We start from the raw sequence: 24,703 nt of genomic DNA, 5'->3' as shown, positions 1-24,703 counted from the left end.
ATAAAATATCGTACCAGGAAACATAGTAGTGTCAAATCAATCGATTAGACTAACTCCCGAGATCGGGCCATCTATTATACGCGAGATTATGGATGTTGTTAATAATCTCTCAATCAAATTACAAGTAAGCTCAATCGATAATTTGGATTTATATGAGAAAAGTGTTTTTATTTTTTCTCTACTCGCACATTATTCGAGGAGAGATGGGATTCAAGAGCCAAGAAAGAGCACGTGGAAAATCGCACGCCGTTCGATCGATTGAATGCTGGAGCACGCTTGGCAGTAATACGAGATACGGAGGTTTCATAAATCCGGCTTCCAAATCCACTTTTTCCGTATAAAGTGCGATATTTAGGCATTTTATAAGGCATCCTTTTCTATCTTTAGATTATCGAAGATATTAAATGACATATCATAAAAATAACATTTCATATATTTATTTATTATTCTTGTTCATTTTTGCTATTTTATTTTTACCTTTTTATTTATTATTTTTTAATTTGAAATTTATTCCCACTTATAAAAATGATTTGAAGGATTTGCATTGATTTTCAAATTCAGTTACTCGTACTACACTAGATTAATGCATATTAAAAGTTGCTATACATGAAATTAGCAAAGTTGAATGTAAAAACAATATGTTAATATGCCTAAATAGTTAAATATGCCTAATAATAGTAATGTCACATTATTTAACAGAGAGAATATACATACATTATTTTATTATTAAAGTTGATTGAATTTTCCATTGCATTTAGATAAACACGGTTTATTCTAAAAGTTTTCGAACTTTCATTATAACTCACTCTAAAGTACCAACTCTAAAGTAATAATTATAAATTTTTATTTAATTATTCAAAGTATAGCTCTTCGAAAAAAATATTTGCAATGGTTGTTATAGCTTTAAAATTCCGCTAAAAGTTTTCCTATGAGATGGTTGAAATGGCTTTGGTCGAAACCTTTTGAATATCCTAAATAAAGTTGAACTACTCTCTCTTTAGTTTCATTTTTAATTTAATCGGAAGAAAAAATAGTCATATAATGTCAAATCTGATGAATATGGGAAATGATTAAGAACTGATTTGGAAGCAAGTACTTGTGAACCGGAATAGACATGGGAGCGACTCATCTTTCTCGCTTTTTCTCACTTTTAAAAACATCTCTTTTTTTTTTACTTGTCTACAAAAGCTCTTTTCTTACTTTTTTGGGTAAGTGTACATTATTGTTCATAAATTCCGGAACGCTTGTAATTGTCTCGCATTTTACAAAAACTTAAATATCTTGATAAAAAAAATTTTGGAGAAATTTTTAAAAACACAATGTAAAGACAAAAACACCATTCAAAATGGCATTCGAATTTTGTATTTGCGATATTTTTTTCCTGAATTATATAAAATTGAAAATTGATTTTAATATTTTTTATTATTTATTGAAGCGCTATACCTGCATGAAACTTCGTCGGATAAAATGTAACAAATAAGTATTTTAAAGTAGACTTTCTAAGTTTTTTTTAATAAAAATAATTGATATGATTTTTCGCATAGATATTGTATTTTTTATTCCGTAAAATTTTATTGTGTAAAAATTTACTTTTTCTAAAATGTTTTTAACTTCGATACTAAAAGTTTGTGAAAAAAAATAAAAAGATATAAAAAACGCTCGTATTTTGCAAAGCAAGTATATAAAGTAATCTATATAATCTATAATCGAGCAAGAGGTTATTAACAATTTGAGATTATTAACAATATATCATGAATTTATTATATGAAGAACATACAGTATTAACATATAAAATTGAACATGCAGGTCTTTTTGTAATAATGATATGAAAAAAATGATTGATCTCAAATGATTAACATTACGTATATAGTTCGTTACAGTGGAACATTTCACAAATGCGATATGTCCTTAAGCCTTGAATTCCTGTTTTTTAATGTGAGTGCAATTCGATAACATCGTTTTGGATAATGTTTGTCAATATTCAGTGTTGGAATCTGAATTGAAGTCCCGATTATATTACATATGAAATAGATCATAAAATAAAATAAAAAGAGGAAGAATGTTTATTATAATTATGATTGATTCATATAATTTTTTCAAATTTTTGTAAAAACTATTTTGAACGTTAATTTATAAAAATTTTTATAAAAATTGTTACCGAGCGAGAAAAAAATGTTTAAAGCTCTTTTTTTTCTTTTAAATGTATTTTTGGAAACTTTTCTACGATTTTTTTTCACCGAGATATTTAAGTTTCTGTAAATTGTAAGAAAATTGCAAATACTTTTATATTTCTGAATTTAAAAACGTAGTATTAATATCAACACTAAAATTAAAGAAAATAAAGGATATAGCAAATATGTACATGAAAAGAGCCCCTATACCAATTTAGACTTGATGTACGTCGATTGTTAGACTTTTATGAAAGAAAAGTTTTCACCCCTTAACTTTAGGTACTATTGTGGTAATGGTAATCAAAAACATTTTTTATCGTAATTTTTTTTCTAATCCACGAAAAATTATTAAAATATCAGTGATATTTCAGTCATCAAGAAACATTTTTAATAATTCACTAAGTTTATAATTGTCAATGTTTAAATGAAAATCATCAAGTGATTTCATGTTTTTTTGTGACAATATCTTTCCAACATTATTTCAACCTCAAATTATTGGAAGGGTTCCGTTAGCGCACAGTACGATACACATCCACTTACATCGGCCGGTGTTTAGTAATTTTTCATTGCTCTATTAATATGAATATTTTATTTCAAATTGGCTAATTAGCGAGGTGTGCTATCGGAACCTTCCAAATTATTTTAGACTTAATAAATAAACGTTAATAACAAAAAATTGAAAATATGTAATTTTCTCAAGTTTTTGCACAAAAGTACATTATTTATACTTTTTATAATTGGCAGTTCTAATTTTTTAAAAATCTTCTAATTTTCTAAAAAATTTTCTAAAAAATCTTCTAAATTCTTCTAATTTCTTTTTAAAAATTAGAATTTCTATTTTATAAATCTGTAAAAAATACTAGGAATGTTTTCCGGTATTTTTTATTGCCAACTTTTAGTACAGAATATCGCTTCTTTCTAATTTTTCATGGATTATAAAAATAGGAAAAAATTATGATACAAAATTTGTTTTATTATTGCAATAGTAAGAATAGGGAGTAAAAATTTTTTTTTCATAATTTAACAGTCGATATATGTCAAGTCTAATTTTGTACAGAGGCAGTTTTTATATACATATCTTGCTACTAGAGATGAAAATGACCAATTTTATGATAATTTACTCGGTAATTTACGGTAAATTAGTCAGTAATTTATGGAGACTGGTAAAATGGTAATTTAAAAAAATTATAAAGATAAAGTAATTTGATTTAAGAGTACGAGGGCAAGGTGAAAAGTAACCGACCTCAACATGAAAACATGAACTATGTACAAAGTTTTTAGTTAAGTACCAAGTGTTATATATCAAATTACTCGTATTAAAAATATCTATAATTTATACTTTGACCACTTTTCTGAACAATTCATAGCTAAAAAGTTAGAGTCAAAAAATATGTTAGCGCTTTTTTTCAAATCTGCCGCAGCAACTTATAAGCCTACCGAACCTATGCTAACCTGTAGAGAAAAATGGTCAAGGCAGAAATTGTAGCCACCTTTAATGTGAGCAATATGATATATAACACTTGAATATATACCGAAAAGTTTGACTTCGATGACGGCATCTTCAACAACAAGTCGTACTTTTTTTCTTAAATTTTCGTTTTTTGCTTTTTTTCTTCTTATGGTTTTTTGACTATAATTTTTTAGCTGTGAATTGTTTAGCAAAGTGGTCAAAGGAAAAATTATAGATATTTTCAATGCGAGTAATTTGATATATAACACTTGGTACTTAACTAAAAACTTTGTACATAGTTCATGTTTTCATGTTGAGGTCGGTTACTTTTCACCTTGCCCTCGTACATAGTCATTAAGTTAAAAAGTTGAAAAACACTTTATTTAATTTAAATTTTCATTTCGATGTTACATAATTACATATTGATAGAATAATTAAGAAGCTATATAGATATGTAATAACTAAAGAAATTTCAAATAAATTTTTTATTAAAATTTTTAAAACAAAAAGTGTGACAGGTACATAATCTTGTATTATATTTTTCATACCTTATAAACTTATTATAATATTTTTATTTGCTTGCTATTTTCTTTTTTAGACTGTTATGTTTTTACTAGAGCAAAAACAAAAATAATATCACATATATCAAACAAATATATATTAATTATATTTATATTAATTGACGTTTAGCGAGCTTTGTTCCGATTAAATTATACCCTACTGAAAAAGATCACGTAATTTGAAAAATCACAAGATATTAAAAATAATTTTATCTATCATACAATTTTAATTTTATAGTTATTAAATTTTAAATAAATTAAATAATTAATTAATTAAATGATAGAAGTAGAAGAAAAAAATATATATCATTTAATTTTATTTAAAATTTCATACATAAGAACGAAAATATTTGTGCATAAGTCTATTTGTGTGTAATAAAATTATAAGAAACAAATTTTATCAAAATTATCAATAAATTATCATTTTATCACAATTTTACCATAAGTAATTATAAGATTGAATTTTACGATTTTTTTTGCATCTGTACTTGCTACACATTTTATTGATTTTGTTTCTAAAATTTAATTTTTTGAGAAGATACTGAAAAAAATCTTCAAATTCTCAAGAAATACTTATTTTTTAATCTTAAGAAAGTTTACCTTTTTTTTATCGATTCACTATTTTCTCATTTTTTTTTTCGAGAATAAAACTCACTTTTCTCACTGTTTTTGATAACTTTAGCCGTCCCCATATCTGGGAGTATTATTATGCATGCAGAAGCGACTTGCTGCCTTGTATTAAACTCAATCAATTTTTGCCGGCAAATGCTTTATAATATTCAAGTAATAATTTCCATTAATAATTTTGTTTTATAATTTGATATTTGTTATTTGCTCCATTGTGATTTCTCGACAAGTGTCACAAAGGTATCATTGATTTTATACGATGGGGTAATTAGCTGAAATGTTGTTCCACCGATTACATGATTTCATTTGATTTCATATGATTTCATCTGATTACAAATGATTTTATCTAATTATAAGTGATTTCATATGATTACAAATGATTTCGTGTGATATAGTATATCATTTATCCTTCTTTAATATTTGGTGAACAATACAGATAAAATAATACATATGCGCATCATGCATGAAACGGAACGCACTCCCGACGTGAGACATGGCCAATACGAGAAGGAGGGAATTGGATTTTTCATTCTCTCTCTAATGTTCCTCTCACTTGTCTATTAAAAAGACAATAAAAAATCCAATTATTCCCTCCTTGCACGCGCCAGCCATCGATATTTTTGTCTGGCTTATGATAATGCTCGGTCTATCTATACTACGAGGATGGTTCGAAAAGTTCTTGCAAAGTCAGAGAGATGAATGTCTATTTTGCACAGTTGAACTAATCTTATTATTCGCAAAGGATTAACAAATTGGGGCAGCGTTGGATGCATCCTCGTATGTCTAAGCCGTAATCTCGCAAACACAATAGAGTAGTAAGCCTTAAGCCTTAAGGAATTGATCAATCATAGTCAATTCTTTCACATTCGACTGTGATTGATCAATTTTTTAAAGTTTAAGGCTTACTACTCTATTGTGTTTGCGGACTAAAGCGTCTCTGAAATGGCATCATTGCTGCTGGTTACTACGTATTGTGCGTAAGCGCTGAGTCATGTACGTACGTAGTTGCGTTTGTGTGTAAGTCTCGAATAGTCCCGTAACACAATAGGGGTATGTTTATTTTTTACGCTCACGCGCTGTAAACTTCATTCCATCCTTTTTCCGCAAGTAGCAATTAATAAAGATAGAACGAAGTTTACAGTGCGTGAACGTAAAAAGTAAACGCACCCTAGGCGTAATAAGCCTTAAACAATAAGAAATTAACCAATGATTTTTCTCCTTACACTCGACTGTGATTGGCTAATATCTTATGGCTCAAAGCTTACTACATCTATTACGCTTTGGGATTATTCTATGCATTTGATGCATAAACTTCTATATGCATCCCTAAAGTTTTATAAGGGAGACCGGGGTCAGTTGAATATAGGGGTAAGTAGAATAATCGAAATTACATTAAAAACAAAACACGCGAGACATGTGTAAACGTATCTGAGCATGCAGCAGCGATTGCCGCTACAAGTCTGCTATAACATCTTATTGCGAACACTTCTATAATAGAAGTTATGCCACAATTTTAAAAAATCAATACAGTAAGTACAATAAGAAAATATTTTTATTCTTAAAGTTTTTGTTTTACTATCATATAATATATGATTGTCTGAGATATTTGATTTCTACTTAGATAGTAAGTGTAGTTCTTACTTAATAAAGTCCAACAGATTTTTTTTGTTTATTTCTTATCGTATATTATTAATGTTTTTAAAAAATGAACGGATGGGAATAGTAGACTAATCACAGCATGGAACTGTATGATTCATTAGTGACGACTCTTATAACTTACTCAAAATTTTATTCTTTTAAAAAGATTTTCTTCAAATGTTTTAAGTTTAGTTCCCTCATGTCTCGAAAATTAGGTTTATTCGACGTGTTTTTGCACGAAATGAACAAATTTTGCAAAAAGAAGTATTGTTTGCTCTGCGAAGCGAATGTTTGTATTTAAAATATATTTTTACAAAAGTTTTATTAATATGTAGCCAAAGATATAGCTTAAAATACATTAATCTTTATTTTAATAATCTTAGTCGAATTACCCCGGTCTCGGGGCTAGTTGAATCAGATGGAATGCATTTAGAAAAATGCATTTTTTTTCATATTAGTTATCAGTTTCCCCTTATTATTAAAATATTATTATGTAATCAAATGTACATAGTAGCTGTACATAGGTGTAGAATTCATTTTTTCGATAAGTCTCTTAATTTTGTCTGTAAAAATTCGAAACTGAAAAATGAGTCTATTAGCCCCGGTCTCCCGTATATACAATACAAAAAAGCGCATATATATCGCGTCATCTGTGTATAAAACGTCGTTGCATATATTGTTTACGTTCTGTTATAGAATAATTATTTACACTGATTTCATCAGACTTCATGGTGATCACATGATTTCATCACAGATTTTATGATGATTTCCAGTAATTATACAGAAAATTACAATGATTTCTGTTGATTACATATCATTTCATTATGATTTCTGATGATTACACATGATTTTATCTGACTTCATGATTACAGCTGATTGCAAAACAATTACATAGGGACAATTACATATTTCGTAAAGATTTCATAATGATTTCGGAGATTCTGTCCTATGACTTCATTAAATGGATTATTCGGTTTTATACTTGTGATAAAATAACCATTAGAAATACCTCAATTCAATTTACAGAAATTTATAAATGAAACTTCAACGAATAAATGGTGCAATCTTATTTAGGTAGATAACGTTATATATTAATGCTATCCATACGAAGAAAATTCAGAAATTTTTGGTATATGCATATATATTATATAAAGCAGCCTTTAATGTGTACTAATCCAATAATGCTTAATCCAGTGTTCGAATTCACTTTTAGACAGATTCCCTTGTTTCTTGATGTAAAGAAAGCGTGACTAGTGCTATTGTTTCACTCAGATAGAGATAATTCGCCTATGACTAAACAGATGGAACTCGTCTCACTTCGAAGAACCTAATTCCGATGTTGATTCCAGAAACTCAAACGCCCATCTACTCGGTGTCACGATCTCGCGATCATCGTATGTATCGTTCGGTCGCGTACCATCCACAACCCGTTTCCCACATAACATTGGCAATTAAACCGACCAAAATTCGTTATAATCGCACTGAGTGATGTATGTTTTTGGCGGCGTTAATTACGTGTCAGGTGGTTGTCGAGAATTAGAGAGACACAAGAGAGGAGTCTTCATTTAATGCGTCAACTCCGCGAGAATCCTCTTTGTGGCTCGCGAATGAAAATAACTGCTCGCGCAGATATGTATATTTGAATCGCGAGCCGACAACGATATTGAACTGATTTAGGAAAATGTATTTATATATATATGTAAGTATATAGACTGTTTAATAATAGGCATCGATCGTTTCGTGATAATATTGCTCACGAAAAAAACGATCTTAAAAAACATTTCAAACATTGACTTCTTTCGAGCATTTATTATTTAAGAACGAATTATAACGAATTACACTATAGAGATAGATGTATATGGATAATGTTCAGGGTTGTTAGCAGTCAGGGAAATTATTATCAAAGAATTTATTAACCTAAGATAAAATTAAATTATTGTAAAATTCTAAGTTTATAAATTTTACTTCTTTAAAAATTATGACAGAATTTTTAAAATTTTGTAGTAAAGAAGCAATGCAAATTTTTTTTTTAATTTTGCAATGAGCAATTTGCAGAAAATTAACGAACGTTGTTAAAAAGAAAAAAACTTTGCAAAAATCAAAATATGTATATATTAATGTGTGTGTGTGTGTGTGTGTGTGTGTGTGTGAGATGAATATTATTTAAATCATTTCTAATTAAAATTAATTAAAATGATAATTAGAACATACAGTATTTTAATGAAATGATTAAATTTCAATGTGCAAAACAAGGATATAATCTGATATTTTCCGTAATTTGTTTTTTAATTCATCAGTAGTCATACATTCCACTTAACACTCATCGAGCATTGTTTGTCCTTTAACATCTGATAAACAAGGATGAAATGATTTTATGAGCGTTGTGAACGCAGCCTATGCTGTCCAGTGACATCACGTTAGTGTCGCGCGCAGCATCGAAAAAATGCTAGTCGCATATCGTTCGTGTTATGTATAAAATTAGTTACAGTTGTACAAAGCAACAATTAGTTGCACAACGATCATATTAACAGATTTTCATTCGGACGTCAAAGTGTTAACGTTTGCAACACACTCATTGTATTATTATTTATATTTATTATATTTGCAACTTGTTGTTTAAATAAATATTTTTTAATTCATTGTTTGTATTATAATCATGACTTCTCTAAACAAAAGTATACGTAATATCCGATATAAAGTATATGTATCTAATCTAATACATGACAAGAGTATAGCCGGTGTGAAGTTGGCACTCCATTTTGAAAAAAATCGATATTTTATACACAATTCCGTTTGCACCCGCAATAGTTCTACAGTTCCTGTTAAGTTTTAACAATAGTTTCGCTGATTTAGCTAAAAAAAATTTTTTTTGATAAATGGGGTGTCAACTTCGCGTGGCACCCCAAGTATCGCAAAAATTAATTTTTATCACGAAATTCTACAAGAGTTCTCGAAGAGTTCTACAGTTCCTGATAAGTTTCAGCGACAATTCCGGCCTCTAAGTATTTTTAAACTATTTCTTAATGTGAGAGCCAGAGTAAAGTATCGCATAACAGCTAGTTCCCGCCAACTTTCTGTAGGTTTTGCAAAGAGTTCTGGCCTCTATGTATTTTTAAACAATTTTTTAATGTCAGCGCCAGCACCGCACCACAAGAATAAAGTACCGCGTAACAGCCAGTTTCCGTCGACTTTTTGCTATTTTCCTACAGTTCTATAATAGTTCTAATGCTTTCAATATGTCTTGCTTAAAGTTTTCGCCCTTAAGTATCATTAAATAATTTTTTAATCTGATTGCTGGTAGCATATTTTTTATAAGTATGCCATGCCGATAATCTCTATCGTTTATGGTTCTCGCATATCAGCGACTGTTTTAAAAATAGGAACCTTGATAAAAACCTCTAGAAAGCGTTGGAACTATTGCAAAACAATAAGAAAAGTCGGCGGAAACTGGCTGTTACGCGATACTTTACTCTTGTGGTGCAGTGCTGGCGCTGACATCAAAAAATTGTTTAAAAATACGTAGAGGCCAGAACTTTTTGGAAAACCTACAGAAAGCATTAGAACTATTGTAGAACTGTAGGAAAATAGCAAAAAGTTGGCGGGAATTGGCTGTTACGCAGTACTTTACTCTTGTGGAGTGCTGGCTCTCACATTAAAAAATAGTTTAAAAATACTTAGAGGCTGGAACTGTCGCTGAAACTTATCACGAACTGTAGAATTCTTCGAGAACTGTACAATTTCATGATAAAAATTAATTTTTGCGACTTGGGGTGCCACGCGAAGTTGGCACCTCATTTATAAAAATTTTTTTTTTTTAGCTAAATTAGCGGAACTATTGTTAAAACTTAGCAGGAATTGTAGAACTATTGCGGGTGCAAACGGAACTGTATAAAATATTAATTTTTTCAAAATGGGGTGCCAACATCATACAGGCAAGAGTATACGACGTATGTACACAAATGTCTTCTTATGTCTTTTCAAGTCTTCTTATCATTTTCTCACACTTTTTCATTTTTTTTCTTATGTTTTCTGATCTCCGACACACATGCAACTTTGAATCGGTAGTTATTATGTCCCCGCGTGTATATTAACAAAGTGAGGTTATAATACGCTACTATAAATATTATGAAAAATTTTGTTTATTTTCCATTATATTTTATTGTACTGATAATTTTATTGTTTGTAAAATAAAATTTTTTCTTTATTTTTATTCAAAGAATCTTCCAAGTTTTAATCAGGGAATTTTTTCAAAAAGTGGCCGAGAAAGTCAGGGAAATTTTTTTTTCTTTTTCGCTAACAATCCTGAATGAAGATTTAATCTTTGTGAAAATTTTAGATAAATCTTGTCTTGATGGAATCTCGATGCATTAAACGGATGGTAATTTTGAAATTAGGCAAGATTGATGAGATAACACGCACCATTCGATTAAATTTTAGATAAGAAGGATCATTCATCGAATGTGTATATTATCGCGCGCACATTATGCATAAAATCGCGTTATCATTTACAGTCGAACTTTTATAAAAGTAACTAGTCGGGACCGACCTCCATAAAAGTAAACAAATGCACTCGATTACTATGTGGGAAGTAAGACATGACTTACGGAGATTAAAACAAAAATGGAGGTTAACTTTACGGACTGTATCATCAATCGATGTGTGTACATTTGTGCGTGTGCGTGCGCGTGCGTGTGTTATATACTAAAATGATACTTATACATCTGCACATATGTGAGAATTTGTAGACAACCGTATGTATGTAATGCGTGCAAGAATCGTAGATGGTGCATGTGCGTGTGCGTGAAGCACGCGGGGGTGGTCGTTGGCATTGGACATTGTGAAAATAATTCTGCGAGATGCACGAGGACTGAATCCGCCACTTACAATGTTTTCCTCCATTTTGCAGCATTATACGAGAAATTCTAGATTAAGTCGAGAGATACAATTGGAAGGATCTGGTGATGGTTGCATTAATTGGAATTCTAGTTGAAAATCAGAATTTTCTAAGGTTTCTAAAGATTTGAATCTATTATAATTTCGATTGAGATAACGAGAATTTCGATTCATATGATTTAACCAGAACCTTCTGATTAGTTCATTCTCAACTAGAAATTTTTTTAGTATAGATAGATACACTCACTCTTAAAAAAAAACTAAAAATTTTGGAAAATTTTACTAAACTTGAAATGATTATAATTTGGTAAACAATGAAAATAAAAATATGTTTAAAAATGCAAAATGAAATTTGAAATGTCTACTTTAAGAATATTTGAATGAGTATTGGGCTATTATTTTCAAAACGACAAGAATGACAAAGTGAGAAAATATAAAATTGATAATCAAAAGTTCAGATTCGCAATACGTCAGGTGTCACAGCTTAATGGACAAAACGTGAAAGTATAGAATTTTATCTTTAAATTGCTTTTTTAATATCTTTAAATGTCTTTTTTATCGAACTGGATATGATAATTTTTCGCTGAATTACTCCGAATTCAAGATATCGCTGTCATTAGCTCAAATTATGGTTGTAATTCTTTCCAATATGAATGTATAGAGTTTGACTGGTCATTGTGTATGTGTGTGTATGTATGTGTGTGTACATGCGTGTATGCGCGCGCGCGCGTCCTCATTAAGAAATGTGACGGATTGTATGAATGAGGTAATACGCACGAGGTCATATACACTATTAATACACGCATAGACGCACGCACGCAGTTCAACACGCACGCACGCACGTACAAGACATTTCGACCAGTCAAATTCCATACACCCACACAGCAAAAATTGATCTTAAGTACATTCTACAGATGTACGTTGAGGAATTTCAAATATCTAGAGTATCTGAAGAAACTTAGGAAGTATTTAGGATATTGATATATCCGCTTATTCTATATAGGACATTATCGTTTAGATATCAATAACGATAAATGGGCAAATAAGAGTCGATTTTTTTAAAAATGTGAACGTATAAACATTATTAAGAGTTAAATACATACGTAATAGAATCTAGAAATATTATTGCATGTTTTACATTAGCTCTTACATTGACCTATCTTCAGATATTATCCTTCTCTCGCTTTACATTAATTTCCATCGTCAAAGAGATAAAAAACATGATGTAATGTGTTCCAATTTATGTTAATTATTAAGCGATCTTGATGATTGTTACATGGAAGATGTCCGATCATAAACGATTAGATGGTCGATTATTACGGAATTTCATGTTCTGATCAGAAAGTCAAAATTCATTCGCCAATAAATAGATAAATAATTTGATGATTTTTTAGAAAAATTATCTTTTTTATATTCAATAAAAAGTAAGTAAACAACATTATCTCGATGAAACACTCACCACCATGATCGCAGTTATTGTTTCGTAGGATGAACACTTCGTCAAAATCATTAAAAATATTTGTATAAAATATAATTACAAAAACGTCAGTTAAATAGTGACGATAAATATACTTCATTAAATATTCATTAAATATAAACTTCATATTAATAGCTCAATATAGAAGGTTATATTGCAGTGACGCTGCGAGGGCTTATGCAGTACCTAAGATTCATAAACCGTCTTTTTATATAATTATATCTTCAATAGGTAATCCGTTATACTCATTAGCCTCAAATCTACACAACATCATGTTTGAAACAATTCCCAAAGCTGAGAGTTACATAAAAAATAGCTTTTAACTAGTTAAAAATCTAAAGGGAATAAAAATGGAGGATAATTTTAAATTAATCTCACTAGATGTTGTATCTCTCTTTACAATATTCCATTAGACATGGCTGTAGATTGTGAAAATGAAAATTGGAATTTCATTTCTGAAAAATATATAATAACTTACCCAAGACAGAGTTTCTAACGGCAGTTCAGTTCATTCAACATATTTCTTATTCGATAAACCATTTATAAACCGAATTTCGGCACGCACATGGGGTCTCCGTTGTCGTCTATCATTGCAGACCTAGTAATGCAAAAAATTGAGAAAACATCGTTATTATCTTATAATAGTCAATTTCTTTTACCCCTGTGAAGTTAGTCCCTCCATTGTTAAAAAAAATAATTTTTTTTGAGAGTTCTGAATAGTTTTCCAGAGTTCCTGATAAGTTTAAGAAATAGTTCTGACCATTAAAGTCATAAAAACGCGATTTAAAAAATGGGTAGCTAATTTCACGCACTCATTTTCGAAAAAAATCAATTTTTTTTAGAATTCTGAATAGATTTTGAATAGTTCCAGATAGTTCCAGAGTTCCTGATAGGTTTAAGAAATAGTTCCATTCAAAGAAGTAAAAAAAAACGTCATTGAAAAACTCGAAATTGACACCTAAAAACAGCCATAACTTTAAAAGTATAATTTTTACACAATTTTCTCATTAAGATATTTTATAGAACTCTGCGGGGGCTACTCAGAACTCTCGCAGAACTGTGAGAACTCTTCAAAAAAATTTTCGCTTTTCTAAATTAGAAAATGGACACCTATAATCGCTCATAACTTTTTCAGTTCAAATTTTACGGATTTTGTCATAAGGATTTTCGACAGAACTCTGGGGGGGGGGGACTATCCAGAACTCTCGATATTTAAACTTTCTTGATGTCATGATCATGGTCAAAAGAGGGCATCTAATCTTTGATTGGTATTAAAAACCGAGATGTTCTCGGTTTTTAAACTATTATATTTTTTTAATCATTCTGTCTCCCAGAAAAGAAGGATAATTTTTAATTTAGTTGACAGAATTTTATTATTGTTTGACTCGGAATTTTACCAAAAATCTTACATTAATTATTAATATACTCATTGAGAATGATTATCCCCTAGGATTCGTTTTTTTGATATAGTCAATCAGAAGCACAACGTGGAGGAGCAGCGGTACATGATTGTAATAATGAAAATGAGGAATCAAACGTTGCTACATCTTGGTTCACTGTACCATTTGTTCCATCGATAACTGACAAATTCCATAAGTTTAATAGGGAGGACATTAAAGTCTCGTATTAAAACTCGAATAAATTGAATAAATTTATCAAGGTGCAAAAGGATTCTAAACCAGATCTTACAAAGAACAATGTTGTATACAAAATTATGTGCAACGATTGTGATGCATCATATGTCGGACAAACGGATAGACAACTTAAAACTAGAATTGCAGAACACCGCATTCGTATTCGTTGAAATACATCTACCTGTTTTGTAATCACCGAATATAGAATGCAGGTGACATATGATTTTGACTGGAATAACATCCAGATATTAGATGAAGAACAGTGTTATAGTAAATACTTAATTTCTAAGATGTTTAATTAAAAAACAAAAGACAGTCTCTGCAAACCAAAAGTCTTTATAAAGCGTATATATCTATTATAAACAAAATTTGACTTCGTTCTTATTGAATCGTTTTGTCAATTTATAATATTAGTCATTCCTCAGATAGTGACGGTCTGTCATATCGTCAAAATAATATCTCTGGAGGATTCATTCTTTGCATAAAATTAATTTGTTCTCATACGGACTATGAAGTATATTTATCGTCACTAACATTTTGTCATTATAGTTTATACATTTTTAAATAATGATTTTGACGAAGTGTTCATCCTACGAAACAATAACTGCGATCATGATGATGAGTGTTTCATCGAGATGATGTTTACTTACTTTTTACTAAATAAAAAAGACAATTTTTCTAAAGAATTATTAAATTATTTATTTATTTATTGGCAAATGAATTTTGTCTTTCTGATCAGAACATCATGAAATTCCGTAACAATCGACCTTCTAATTATTTGTGAGTATCGGACATCTCCCATGTAACAGTCATTAAGATCATTACATAAAATACATTGGAACACATTACATCATGTTTTTTATCTCTTTGATGATGGAAATTAATGTAAAGCGAGAGGAGGATAATATCTGAGATGGCTCAATGTAAAGCGAGAGGAGGATAATATCTGAGATGTAAGAGCTAAAACATGCAATAATATTTCTAGATTCTATTATGTATGTATTTAACTCTTATTAATAATGTTTATACGGTCACTTTTAAAAAAAAATCGACTCTTATTTGCCCGTTTATATTGATATTGAATTTGACTATTTTATATCGTTTAGATATCATTATGATGTTTTTGGATGACCAAATTTCATTCTATCTTTATTCAGTGGACGTCCTAAAATGTCTTTTAGGATGATTAATCCTTGTAGAAAAATACTACTGAGCATTACTAACGCGTAGTACTTTAGGGGTGTTTACTTTTTTACAAGAGTAATCCGTGTCTCGTATGATACAAAATGCAGAAAATGAGTATGGAGTATGTCTTATAGAAACTAACTATAAATACTTATATTTAAAAAAAGTTCTTTCAAAGGTTACATGAGCACACTCTGATCGAGCTAAGAGTAACGAACTCCATTTGCATATGCCTCTTTAAGGATCCACGTCATTTTTTCATTACGGAAAACGAGTTCATCTCGCGGCGGTACTGCGTACTATGTTATTTGCTTAGCAGTATACGTACGCCTATACTACTGACATCTGACAGGCAAGTGGAGCAGTATCACCACGAGATGGACTTGTTTTCCGTAAGAAGAAAATGACGCGGATCTCTATAAAGAGGCATATGTAAATGAAGTCCGAATAACATTATCAAAATGACGTCTTTAACGTTATTTTGACGTTAAAATCATAACAATTTTTTGCTGAAAGGCTGCTGGATATCGATTACATCTTTAACTTTTACTTTAAAGTGGAAATGTGGAAAGTGAATATTTTTATGTATTTATGCGTATATATACAGAGTGTCTCGCGAGACTTCTTCAATCGTCCACAGGAAGATAGATGGGATCGAAATAAACATAAAAGTCCTTTGTCGTTTAGCGATATTCATAATAATAATCGAGATATTAATGTTTGCAATTGTACTAATGAGAGTGCGCCGATAGAAACATTTTGGTCGCTAGAAGTATAGCCTGGCCCACTTTTTCAAACAGGCTGCGCCGGCAACGCGTTGGAGAGATAAGAGAGGAAGTGCGCCGTTGCTTAGCGCCCGGCATCGCTGCTCACGTCTTATCGCACTGCACCAAAGGACTCGCGTCTATGGCCGCACATTCGCTAATCAGATGTGCGCAGCGGCCATATTTACATACATGTTTAATACTAACATTGCAAAAATAGATCCTGATAAGTTTTGACATCAAAATAATGTTAAAGACGTTATTTTGATAACAATGTTATTCGGACTTCATTTACATATGCCTTTTTATAGAGATCCGCGTCATTTTCTTCATTACGGAAAACGAGTCCATCTCGCGGCGATATTGCTCCGCTTGCCTGATAGATGTCAGTAGTATAGGCGTATATATACTGCCAAGCAAGCAACATAGTATGCAGTACCGTCGCGAGATGAACTCGTTTTCCGTAATGAAAAATAGGTCATGATTACATTACATTTGTGTAATACTACAAAAAAACACTGCAAAAATAAGACAAATACAAACCGTAATAAACTTCGATGAATAAAAATGTCAAGAGATAAAATTTGCAATGAAACATTACGTCTTTATTGATATTTTATCGTATTCCGATGAAATCATACTCTCCTAATAGGAAACGATAGGGAATGGTGGAGAATGATATTATTTCTTTCGGATATCTTTTTCTTAAAATTTTTTCTTTCGAGATTTAGAGAAGCGACAGATTACGATAGAAATTAATTAGATTTTCCGTAGATTTCCATAGGTTTCATCGCTTTCTCTCTTTCTGTATATTTCAAAAATCACTGAAAATTTGTCGTAATTAATAATAATGTATTTACGGTAGAAATTTTAAGCTCACTATCGCATAATTACCAAAAGCTCTTTGTTGTTAACCGTATTAATGATATTTGACATAGCATTGTACTCTCGAGGTATAATTAATTATCGTAGTTGGTTCATCGTAATCTATTATAAAATCGGAGAAGAGTATGTTTTGCTATCATATTATTACAAAAAGTGAAACATATTATGCATAATAAGTATTTCATGTAATTCTCTAATTTCATCGTAATTCTCTAATAAGATGCTTATGAAAGGAGAACGTATAAAGAATTAATCATGAATATTAATTATAACAGACTTTCACGTTTCATGGAAAAGAAATGATAAGGAATGATAAAAGAATTTGATGTTACAAATACAATACACAAAAAAATTGAAGGATCACTTAGTATATCCTCCAAAAATAGGTAATGTTCAAAAGAGTGTAACTTCCTCTCTTATCTCTCCAACGCCGGCGCAACCTATGTTTGAAAAGGTAGGCCGGGCTATACTTTTAGCGGCCGGAATGTTTCTATCGGCGCGCTCTCATTAGTACAATTGCAAGCATTAATATTTCGATTATTATTATGAATATCGCTTAACGATAAAGGACTTTTATGTCGATATTTATTTCTTTCGATCCCATCTATCTTGCTGTGGGCGATTAGAGAAGTCTCGCGGGACACTCTGTATATATAATATATTAGACTGATAAGAAAAAAAGAAAATTTTTTTAAGCAGCCTCTCGGCTCAAAAGCTTCCATTTCATGCCAAAAGAACATACCTAAATTTTTATCAAAAAATATTAAGATTTAGAGGTTATTATGAAGCTAAAGCTAGTAGCCAGAACGCGGCAGCCAGGGGCGAATAGGGTGCTAGGGCCCTCGGGATTAAAAAGTAATAAAATGCATTAAAAATGCATTGAAAGCAAGTCGTACACTTAAGATGATATAAAATAAGTTGAAATATAAAAAAATTATTATAATAACCATAAAATGAAATTAAACAAAAAATGTACTAAACCTTTATAAACAATTTAGCCGGATCGTACGCATACTTGTAGAGACTTGAAAAAAATCACACGTACTCTCCAAGACGAGTACGAAACGATGAGACGACGATTTGCCCGGGGACGGCACTAATTGTTAATATAAAAATTAAATAATATTTGTCCCCGGGTATATCGATACGTCACCGTTTTATATTTGATTTGGAGAGGCTTTGTGATTTTTTTCAAATTTCCACGAGTTTGCATACTAGTCTAGCTGCTAAATTGTTTATAAATGTTATTTAATTTTTTTTAATTAACAACGAATGGCATCCCCGGGCAAATGGTCTCATCGTTTCGTACTCGTCTTGGAGAGTATATATGATTTTTTTCAAATCTCTACGAGTTTGCGTACGGTCTGGCTGTTAAATAGTTTATAAAGATTCAGTACATTTTTTGTTTAATTTAATTTTATATAATAATAATAATTTTGTTATATTTCAACTTATTTTGTATTACCTTAAGTATAGAACTTGCTTTCAATGCATTTTTAATGCATTTTATTACTTTTTAATCCCGAGGATCGCAGCACCCTATTCGCCCCTGGCTGCCGCATTCTGGCTGCTAAGTCTGGCTGCTAGTTTCAGCTCCGTGAGGTTGTTAATGAACAGTTTTTAAATCAAAGTTTCGATTTTCCTTAATTCATGTTTGATTTGATGCAAAAATGGCTTAAACCGGATTTTAAATGTGGCATTGTATGTTTTTTTGATCGCTAAACACGATGCAATAACTTATTCAACTCTACGATATACGCCTTAGGAAATACAGCCCGATTAATGTGAAAAAATGATTAAATTTTGAGTTCAAGGTCGATTTTAGTAAGGCTCCAAGCGTTCAAATGGGGTTATTACTCCCCTCAAATTGTATGTCTGTTCATCCAGTATAAGATCCAGTTGGAATTTTCCTGACCTCCTACAGGGCCTTTAAAAGTTGCATTTAACTGGATTATAAAACATTTAGATAGAAGGATAGACAAATTTTTTTTACAAGTACATCGCTTTGTGGTTTTGACATCCTCAAATCAAATGCCTCAATTCAACAATAAAAAAATTCTTTATTAGGAAATGAAATGAGTACATAACACAAAAAAATATACTACATAATATGCAGTTTTTTTTCAATTAATTAAATTAGTATTTTTTTGTATTATTTTGTATGTACTCATTTTATTTTCTAATAAAGAGTTTTTCTAATAAAGAGTTTTTTATCGTCAAATTGAGGCATTTGATTTAAGGATGTCAAAACCACAAAGCGATATACTTTAGAACTTTTTTAAGGATAGAAACAAAATTTTTTTTTATTCTTAAAAATGGTTTGTAATCCAGTTAAATGAAACTTTTAAAGGCCCTGTAGGAGATTTAGAGAAAATTTCAACTGGATTTTGTTCTGGGTGAACAGACCTACAATTTGAGGAGAGTAACGACTTATTTACGAGAGGAACGCTTAGAACCTTGCTAAAATTGACTTTGAACTTAAAATTTGGTAATTTTTTTCACATTAATTGGATTATATTTCTTAAGACGTATATTGTAGGGTTAAATAAATTATTGCATCGCGTTCAGCGTTCCAAAAAGACATACAGTACCACATTTAAAATCCGGATTAAGCTATTTTTACATCAATTGATCAACTATGATCAATTATTATATATGATTAAATTCTTCTCAAAACAAAGTATAGTCAGTATGTCTGTGTGGGATATTTATATTATATATATTTAAAAAATTAACAAATTAAATTGCAAAGATATGTCTCTATAATATTCGTAAAATACATAAATGTATATGACATATATGTGTCGAAAGTTGAAAAATGCAATTTATATAATAATGAAAATTTTTTTGGGTCAAAATAGAATATTCTAAGGACGTTTTATCTTAGTACAATTACAAATGTCTTGAAGTAATTATATGGATTTAATGTTTTGGATCAAAATGGGATCATTCAAATTAGGATATTCTAAGGAAATACATTGCTATGTGAGCATATTGTGAAGAATTACAACCATAATTTGAGCTAATGACAGCCTTAAATTTGAGATAACTCAGCAAAAAATTATCGTATCGAGCTGGATAAAAAAAATAATTTAAAGACAAAATTCTTCACGCATGTTCCATTAAGCTACGATATCTGATTCATGCCATGTAGCATCGCATATTTGGATGTTAGATTATCAATTTTGTATTTTCTCACTTGGTCATTCGTCATTTTGAAAACAATAGCCCAGTGCAATTCTCATTCAAATATTCTTAAAGTAGACATTTCAAACTCTATTTTGCATTTTTAAACATTTTTTTAACTTCATCATTTACCAAATTGTGATCATTTGAAATTTAGTAAAACTTTCCCAAATTTTTAGTGTACCGTTTTTTTTTGAGGGAGTGTATAAGATGAATACAAATCGAAGTAAAAATGAAAACAATGATAAAGTGAGCAATATATATACAATAAAATGTATAAGCTTTATGTAAAAATAATAAAAAAAGCAGGTGCACAAATTTGTGCATCTGCATTTAATAAATGTCGCATGAAAATTAATCAAAGATGTGCAACGCAAACTAATTATATTATTAATGGCTTACATTTAATGAATGATTATAGAGGAATCCGGGACATAATGGGACAGCAACGTTTTAAACATATTAAAACTAAAACACTTTAAAAAAGTTTTAAACATATTAAAAATAAGCAAATTAATTTGATATTATACTATTGTAAAATATTCTTTACATTATTTACTACAAGAAGAGCATAAGGTTTACTGCAAGAAAATAAATTAAAAGGATGAAATTATTGTTTTGTTGAAAGTGTGTATTATAATTTATGCTATTTATATAAAAAAAATGCGATATCACCCTTGTTTATTTATCAAAAATCAATGTTGAAGATTTCTTAAAAATGACTTACGTAGATTGATAGGAAAACATTTTGTACTTTTAATTAATAATTTTTTGTGACTAACACGTTTCTTGATATATTACTTGATTAATAACTTAAGATTATAAAAATATTTCTGTTATTAAAATATATAAACGAAAATTAAAATTGTTGTATAATATCTGTGTAATATCTGTAATTAACAAAATTTGCAAAATATAACATACATTTATAGCATAAAGAAAAAAATTCTATATACAAGGTGAAGTCATTCATAATCGACGCATTGAAATATCCCGAGAAATATAAAAGATACGAAAAAATGTTTCAAACAAAAGTTATTACTCAGTTGCAAGAAGGAAAGACCTTGATTGGCCTTAAGATGTCCTTAATGTCAGGTAAAAGTTATCTAAAATTTTTTAAATTTAAATCCGCACTTTTTGTTTCATATTCATGTAGCTGACTTCAAAACCTTTTCCAAAACACCGATGTGAACTTGGCGCCTAACTTTATCAAAAGTAAAAATTAATACCGTAACGCGTTTATACTCGTTTGTACCTCTTTTATTTTCGTTTGTACCTTAAAGGATTCGGAAATATAGCGCTTTTCAATTTCTATATAACAAACGTAGCCAATTTTTTTTTCTAAATATTGAAATGGGACCAACGGCATTCGAAAGAAAATTATTTGTACCCGTTTATACTTCTCTTATTTTCGTTTGTACTCGAAAGGGTTCGGAGATACAGCAATTTCAAAATTTCGGAAATGCGCCAAGAGTGGAAGTTCGCCATTAAAAGATATCGAAATGGGACCAATGGCATTTGAAAGAGAATCGTTTGTACCTGTATGTATCCGCTCGTATCTTTCTTACTTTCGTTTGTATCTCAAGGGTTTGAAGATACAGCGCTTTTCAATTTTTGCACAATTCCTATATAGCAAACTTAACCAATTTTCTAAATATCGAAATGGGACCAACGGCATTCGAAAGAGAATCATTTGTACCTGTTTGTACCTCTCTTACTTTTGTTTGTACTTCGTTGTTATACACATATTATAGAATTTCAGAGATAAAAATGCGCTTTTATCAATAAAAGCGCGTTCTGAATATGGACTTTACAATTAGATTTCTAATTTTTCTACTTCAAGGCGCTAGAACTTTTTTGTTTGCGATCATAGTTCTTTAATTATTAAGAATAATTGTTAGAACTCTTTGGAGGACTATCAGAACTCTTTTTAAAACGCCAGATTTCCGAAAAACAAAATTGATATTTTTTTAAATTAAAAAGTTTTTTTTAATAATTAAATAATTTTGTTGCATCAGGAACTCTATTACTCATCAAAAGAAAGTTAAGTATGAAATTAAGATTCCCAGTTTTCAAAATTATGATGATTTTTTAAAACAATTATAAAGATTTGAGGTTTTTTATTTCATCAGGTACTCTAGATCTCGTTGAAAGGAATCTGATGCGCTATTCCGAACTATTCGAGTTTGATATTAATTAAAACAATTTTTTTAATTTTTTGAAAAAATAATTTTTTTTATATTAGAAACTCCAGTACTCGTTAAAATACATTGAATAGGCTATTCAGAACTATTCGGTGTTAATGTTGAAGTTAGCACATTTTGCAAAATCTATTTTTTTGGCGTTTATGAGCGGAAGCTTCCTAAAAATCATCAGGAACTCTCTCTTGTTTTAAAGAATCCAGAACTCTTACCAGAATTCCGATTTCAAAGCATGAGGGTACTAACTTCACACACTCGAATTATGCCTTGAATTGATAAGACGTTTGTCACGGAATGTAGGAAAATTTAAATTCAAATCCTGATGGCGTGATATCTCTTTTGCAATAAATTATTTTAAGATACTCGTTAGTATCTACATTAAATTGCTTATCAAATTGTAGTTTACTTGAACTGGGAATTGTAAGATTTAGGTACGCAAAAATAATATTATTAGGCACAAAAATTTACTTTGATCTTTTTGGTCTTCTTTGCTTAATTATATTTAAGATAATCTCGAGTTTATTTCAAATTTATTGTTTGTGTGTACGTGAATTGATACGAAAATGTATTTTCTTACGATAGGTATAAATAAGTTGGAAGTAGCAGCAGCAGAATCCAAGACCGAGCGGACCGCGTCATTGGAGATTCGATCATCACAAGATACCGAGGGTATAGAGGCAGGCAGCACACCGACGTTATTGTGCAAGCTTAACGTGCCGGGTCAAGTTTGGTGGAGCACCGACGGCAGGAATCTCAGCACTATCAATGAGTTTGACTACATCGGACGATTTGACATAAAGAAGGCCAGCAGAAACGACACGGGCGACTACAAATGCTCCGCGCAGACTGTCGACGGCGAATTCCTCGAAAAAAACATTCATATCAGAGTGATAGGTAAATAATGAGCTAATTTAAATATCTTGTCTTTGTTATGCGTGTGTGAGCGCACCTTTATGATATAAGTATTTTGGATTTTATAATATTTTCTTGTTATTATTACATAACAAAAAAGAGACTTATTATACATAATAAAAGTCAATTTCGAAGTTAAACTCTCGTTGAAATATCGTTTCTCATTTTCCAGAACCCGGCAAGATAACATCCGGCGGGAATGTAAGGGCGAAAGTGTCAGAAGCAGCCAACTTGACGTGCCACATACACGGTTATCCGTTATCCCAATTTACTTGGTTAAAAGGGAATAATTCGGAGAGCAGCGAGCATTTGAAGAATCTCACTGTCGTTGCACAAATAAACGAGACTTACGCCGTTTTAGTCCTGGAATTCAAAAGTTTAGCGCGAAAGGACAATGGCACGTATGTGTGTCAGGCGAACGACTACAACGGGATAGTGAGCGCCTTGACGCATTTATTTGTCACCGATGTGCCAAAAGTCAGCATAGATTTTATGAAGGCGGTTGGTGCAGGCAGCATATTCCTAAATTGGACTGTCAGTGATGGTAACGAGCCGATTAAGAAGTATTTCATCCAGCATATGAAGAAAGGCACGGATCAACGTCAGTACTATGCCGAGCAGATTGGTGGTGGTAATTCGAGCTACGTTCTCAAGGGATTTGAGAGCGACACTGCGTATCAAATCGGCATCAGCGCTATCAATGCGCTGGGCACGTCACACATGCAATTAGATCCACGATGGATCACCACGCTTGAGAAAGGTATTTCTGAAAAAAAAAAATTACAAATTTTTCTCCTATTCATCTTTCCTAAAGTTTAATTCAATTTAAAAATGGATTTTACTTGAGAGCTAAAAAGAATTATAAATTCTTAAGAAGAAATATAAAACAAAAAATGTAAAAAGATTCTAATTTAATAATTTATTCTTAAATTTTATAATTCGTAAAATTGAAAAAGCGATCGTCATAGAATAACTAGTAAAATTATTTAACAGACGTAGACATTTTAAATAATTATCTTTACAACGTTTGATTTCTACAGCAAAAACCAATTTCTGATATATAATCCGCATACACTTAAAACTTCTTTTGATATTTTATTTATATAGGACAAAAATATAT

General features: G+C 30.5%; 1 protein-coding gene and 1 long non-coding RNA gene across 4 annotated transcripts in view; one reads left to right on the top strand and one right to left on the bottom strand.

The window, feature by feature from the left end:
* Positions 1–24,703, top strand: part of Ptp69D (Protein tyrosine phosphatase 69D) — a 96,718-nt gene that overhangs the window by 1,183 nt on the left and 70,832 nt on the right. For all 3 annotated transcript variants that reach the window (XR_015545532.1, XR_846709.2, XM_011063412.2), the window contains exons 2-3: positions 23,254–23,565; positions 23,756–24,343. Coding sequence is in view for 1 of the 3 variants with exons in the window: in XM_011063412.2 (XP_011061714.1) it covers positions 23,254–23,565; positions 23,756–24,343 (900 nt within the window). In the remaining 2 variants the exon portion in view is untranslated. The remainder of the gene's footprint in view (positions 1–23,253; positions 23,566–23,755; positions 24,344–24,703) is intronic.
* On the bottom strand, positions 329–9,330 carry LOC147909364 (uncharacterized). Its single transcript, XR_015545533.1, has 2 exons — positions 2,801–9,330; positions 329–2,657 (listed from the first exon to the last, which is right to left on the bottom strand). It is a non-coding gene; the product is annotated as an uncharacterized LOC147909364 (long non-coding RNA).

Source organism: Acromyrmex echinatior, chromosome 6 (assembly GCF_024713525.1).
Source record: "Acromyrmex echinatior isolate Ae372 chromosome 6, ASM2471352v2, whole genome shotgun sequence".
NCBI lineage: Eukaryota > Metazoa > Arthropoda > Insecta > Hymenoptera > Formicidae > Acromyrmex > Acromyrmex echinatior.
This window is presented reverse-complemented; position numbering and strand designations above follow the sequence as displayed.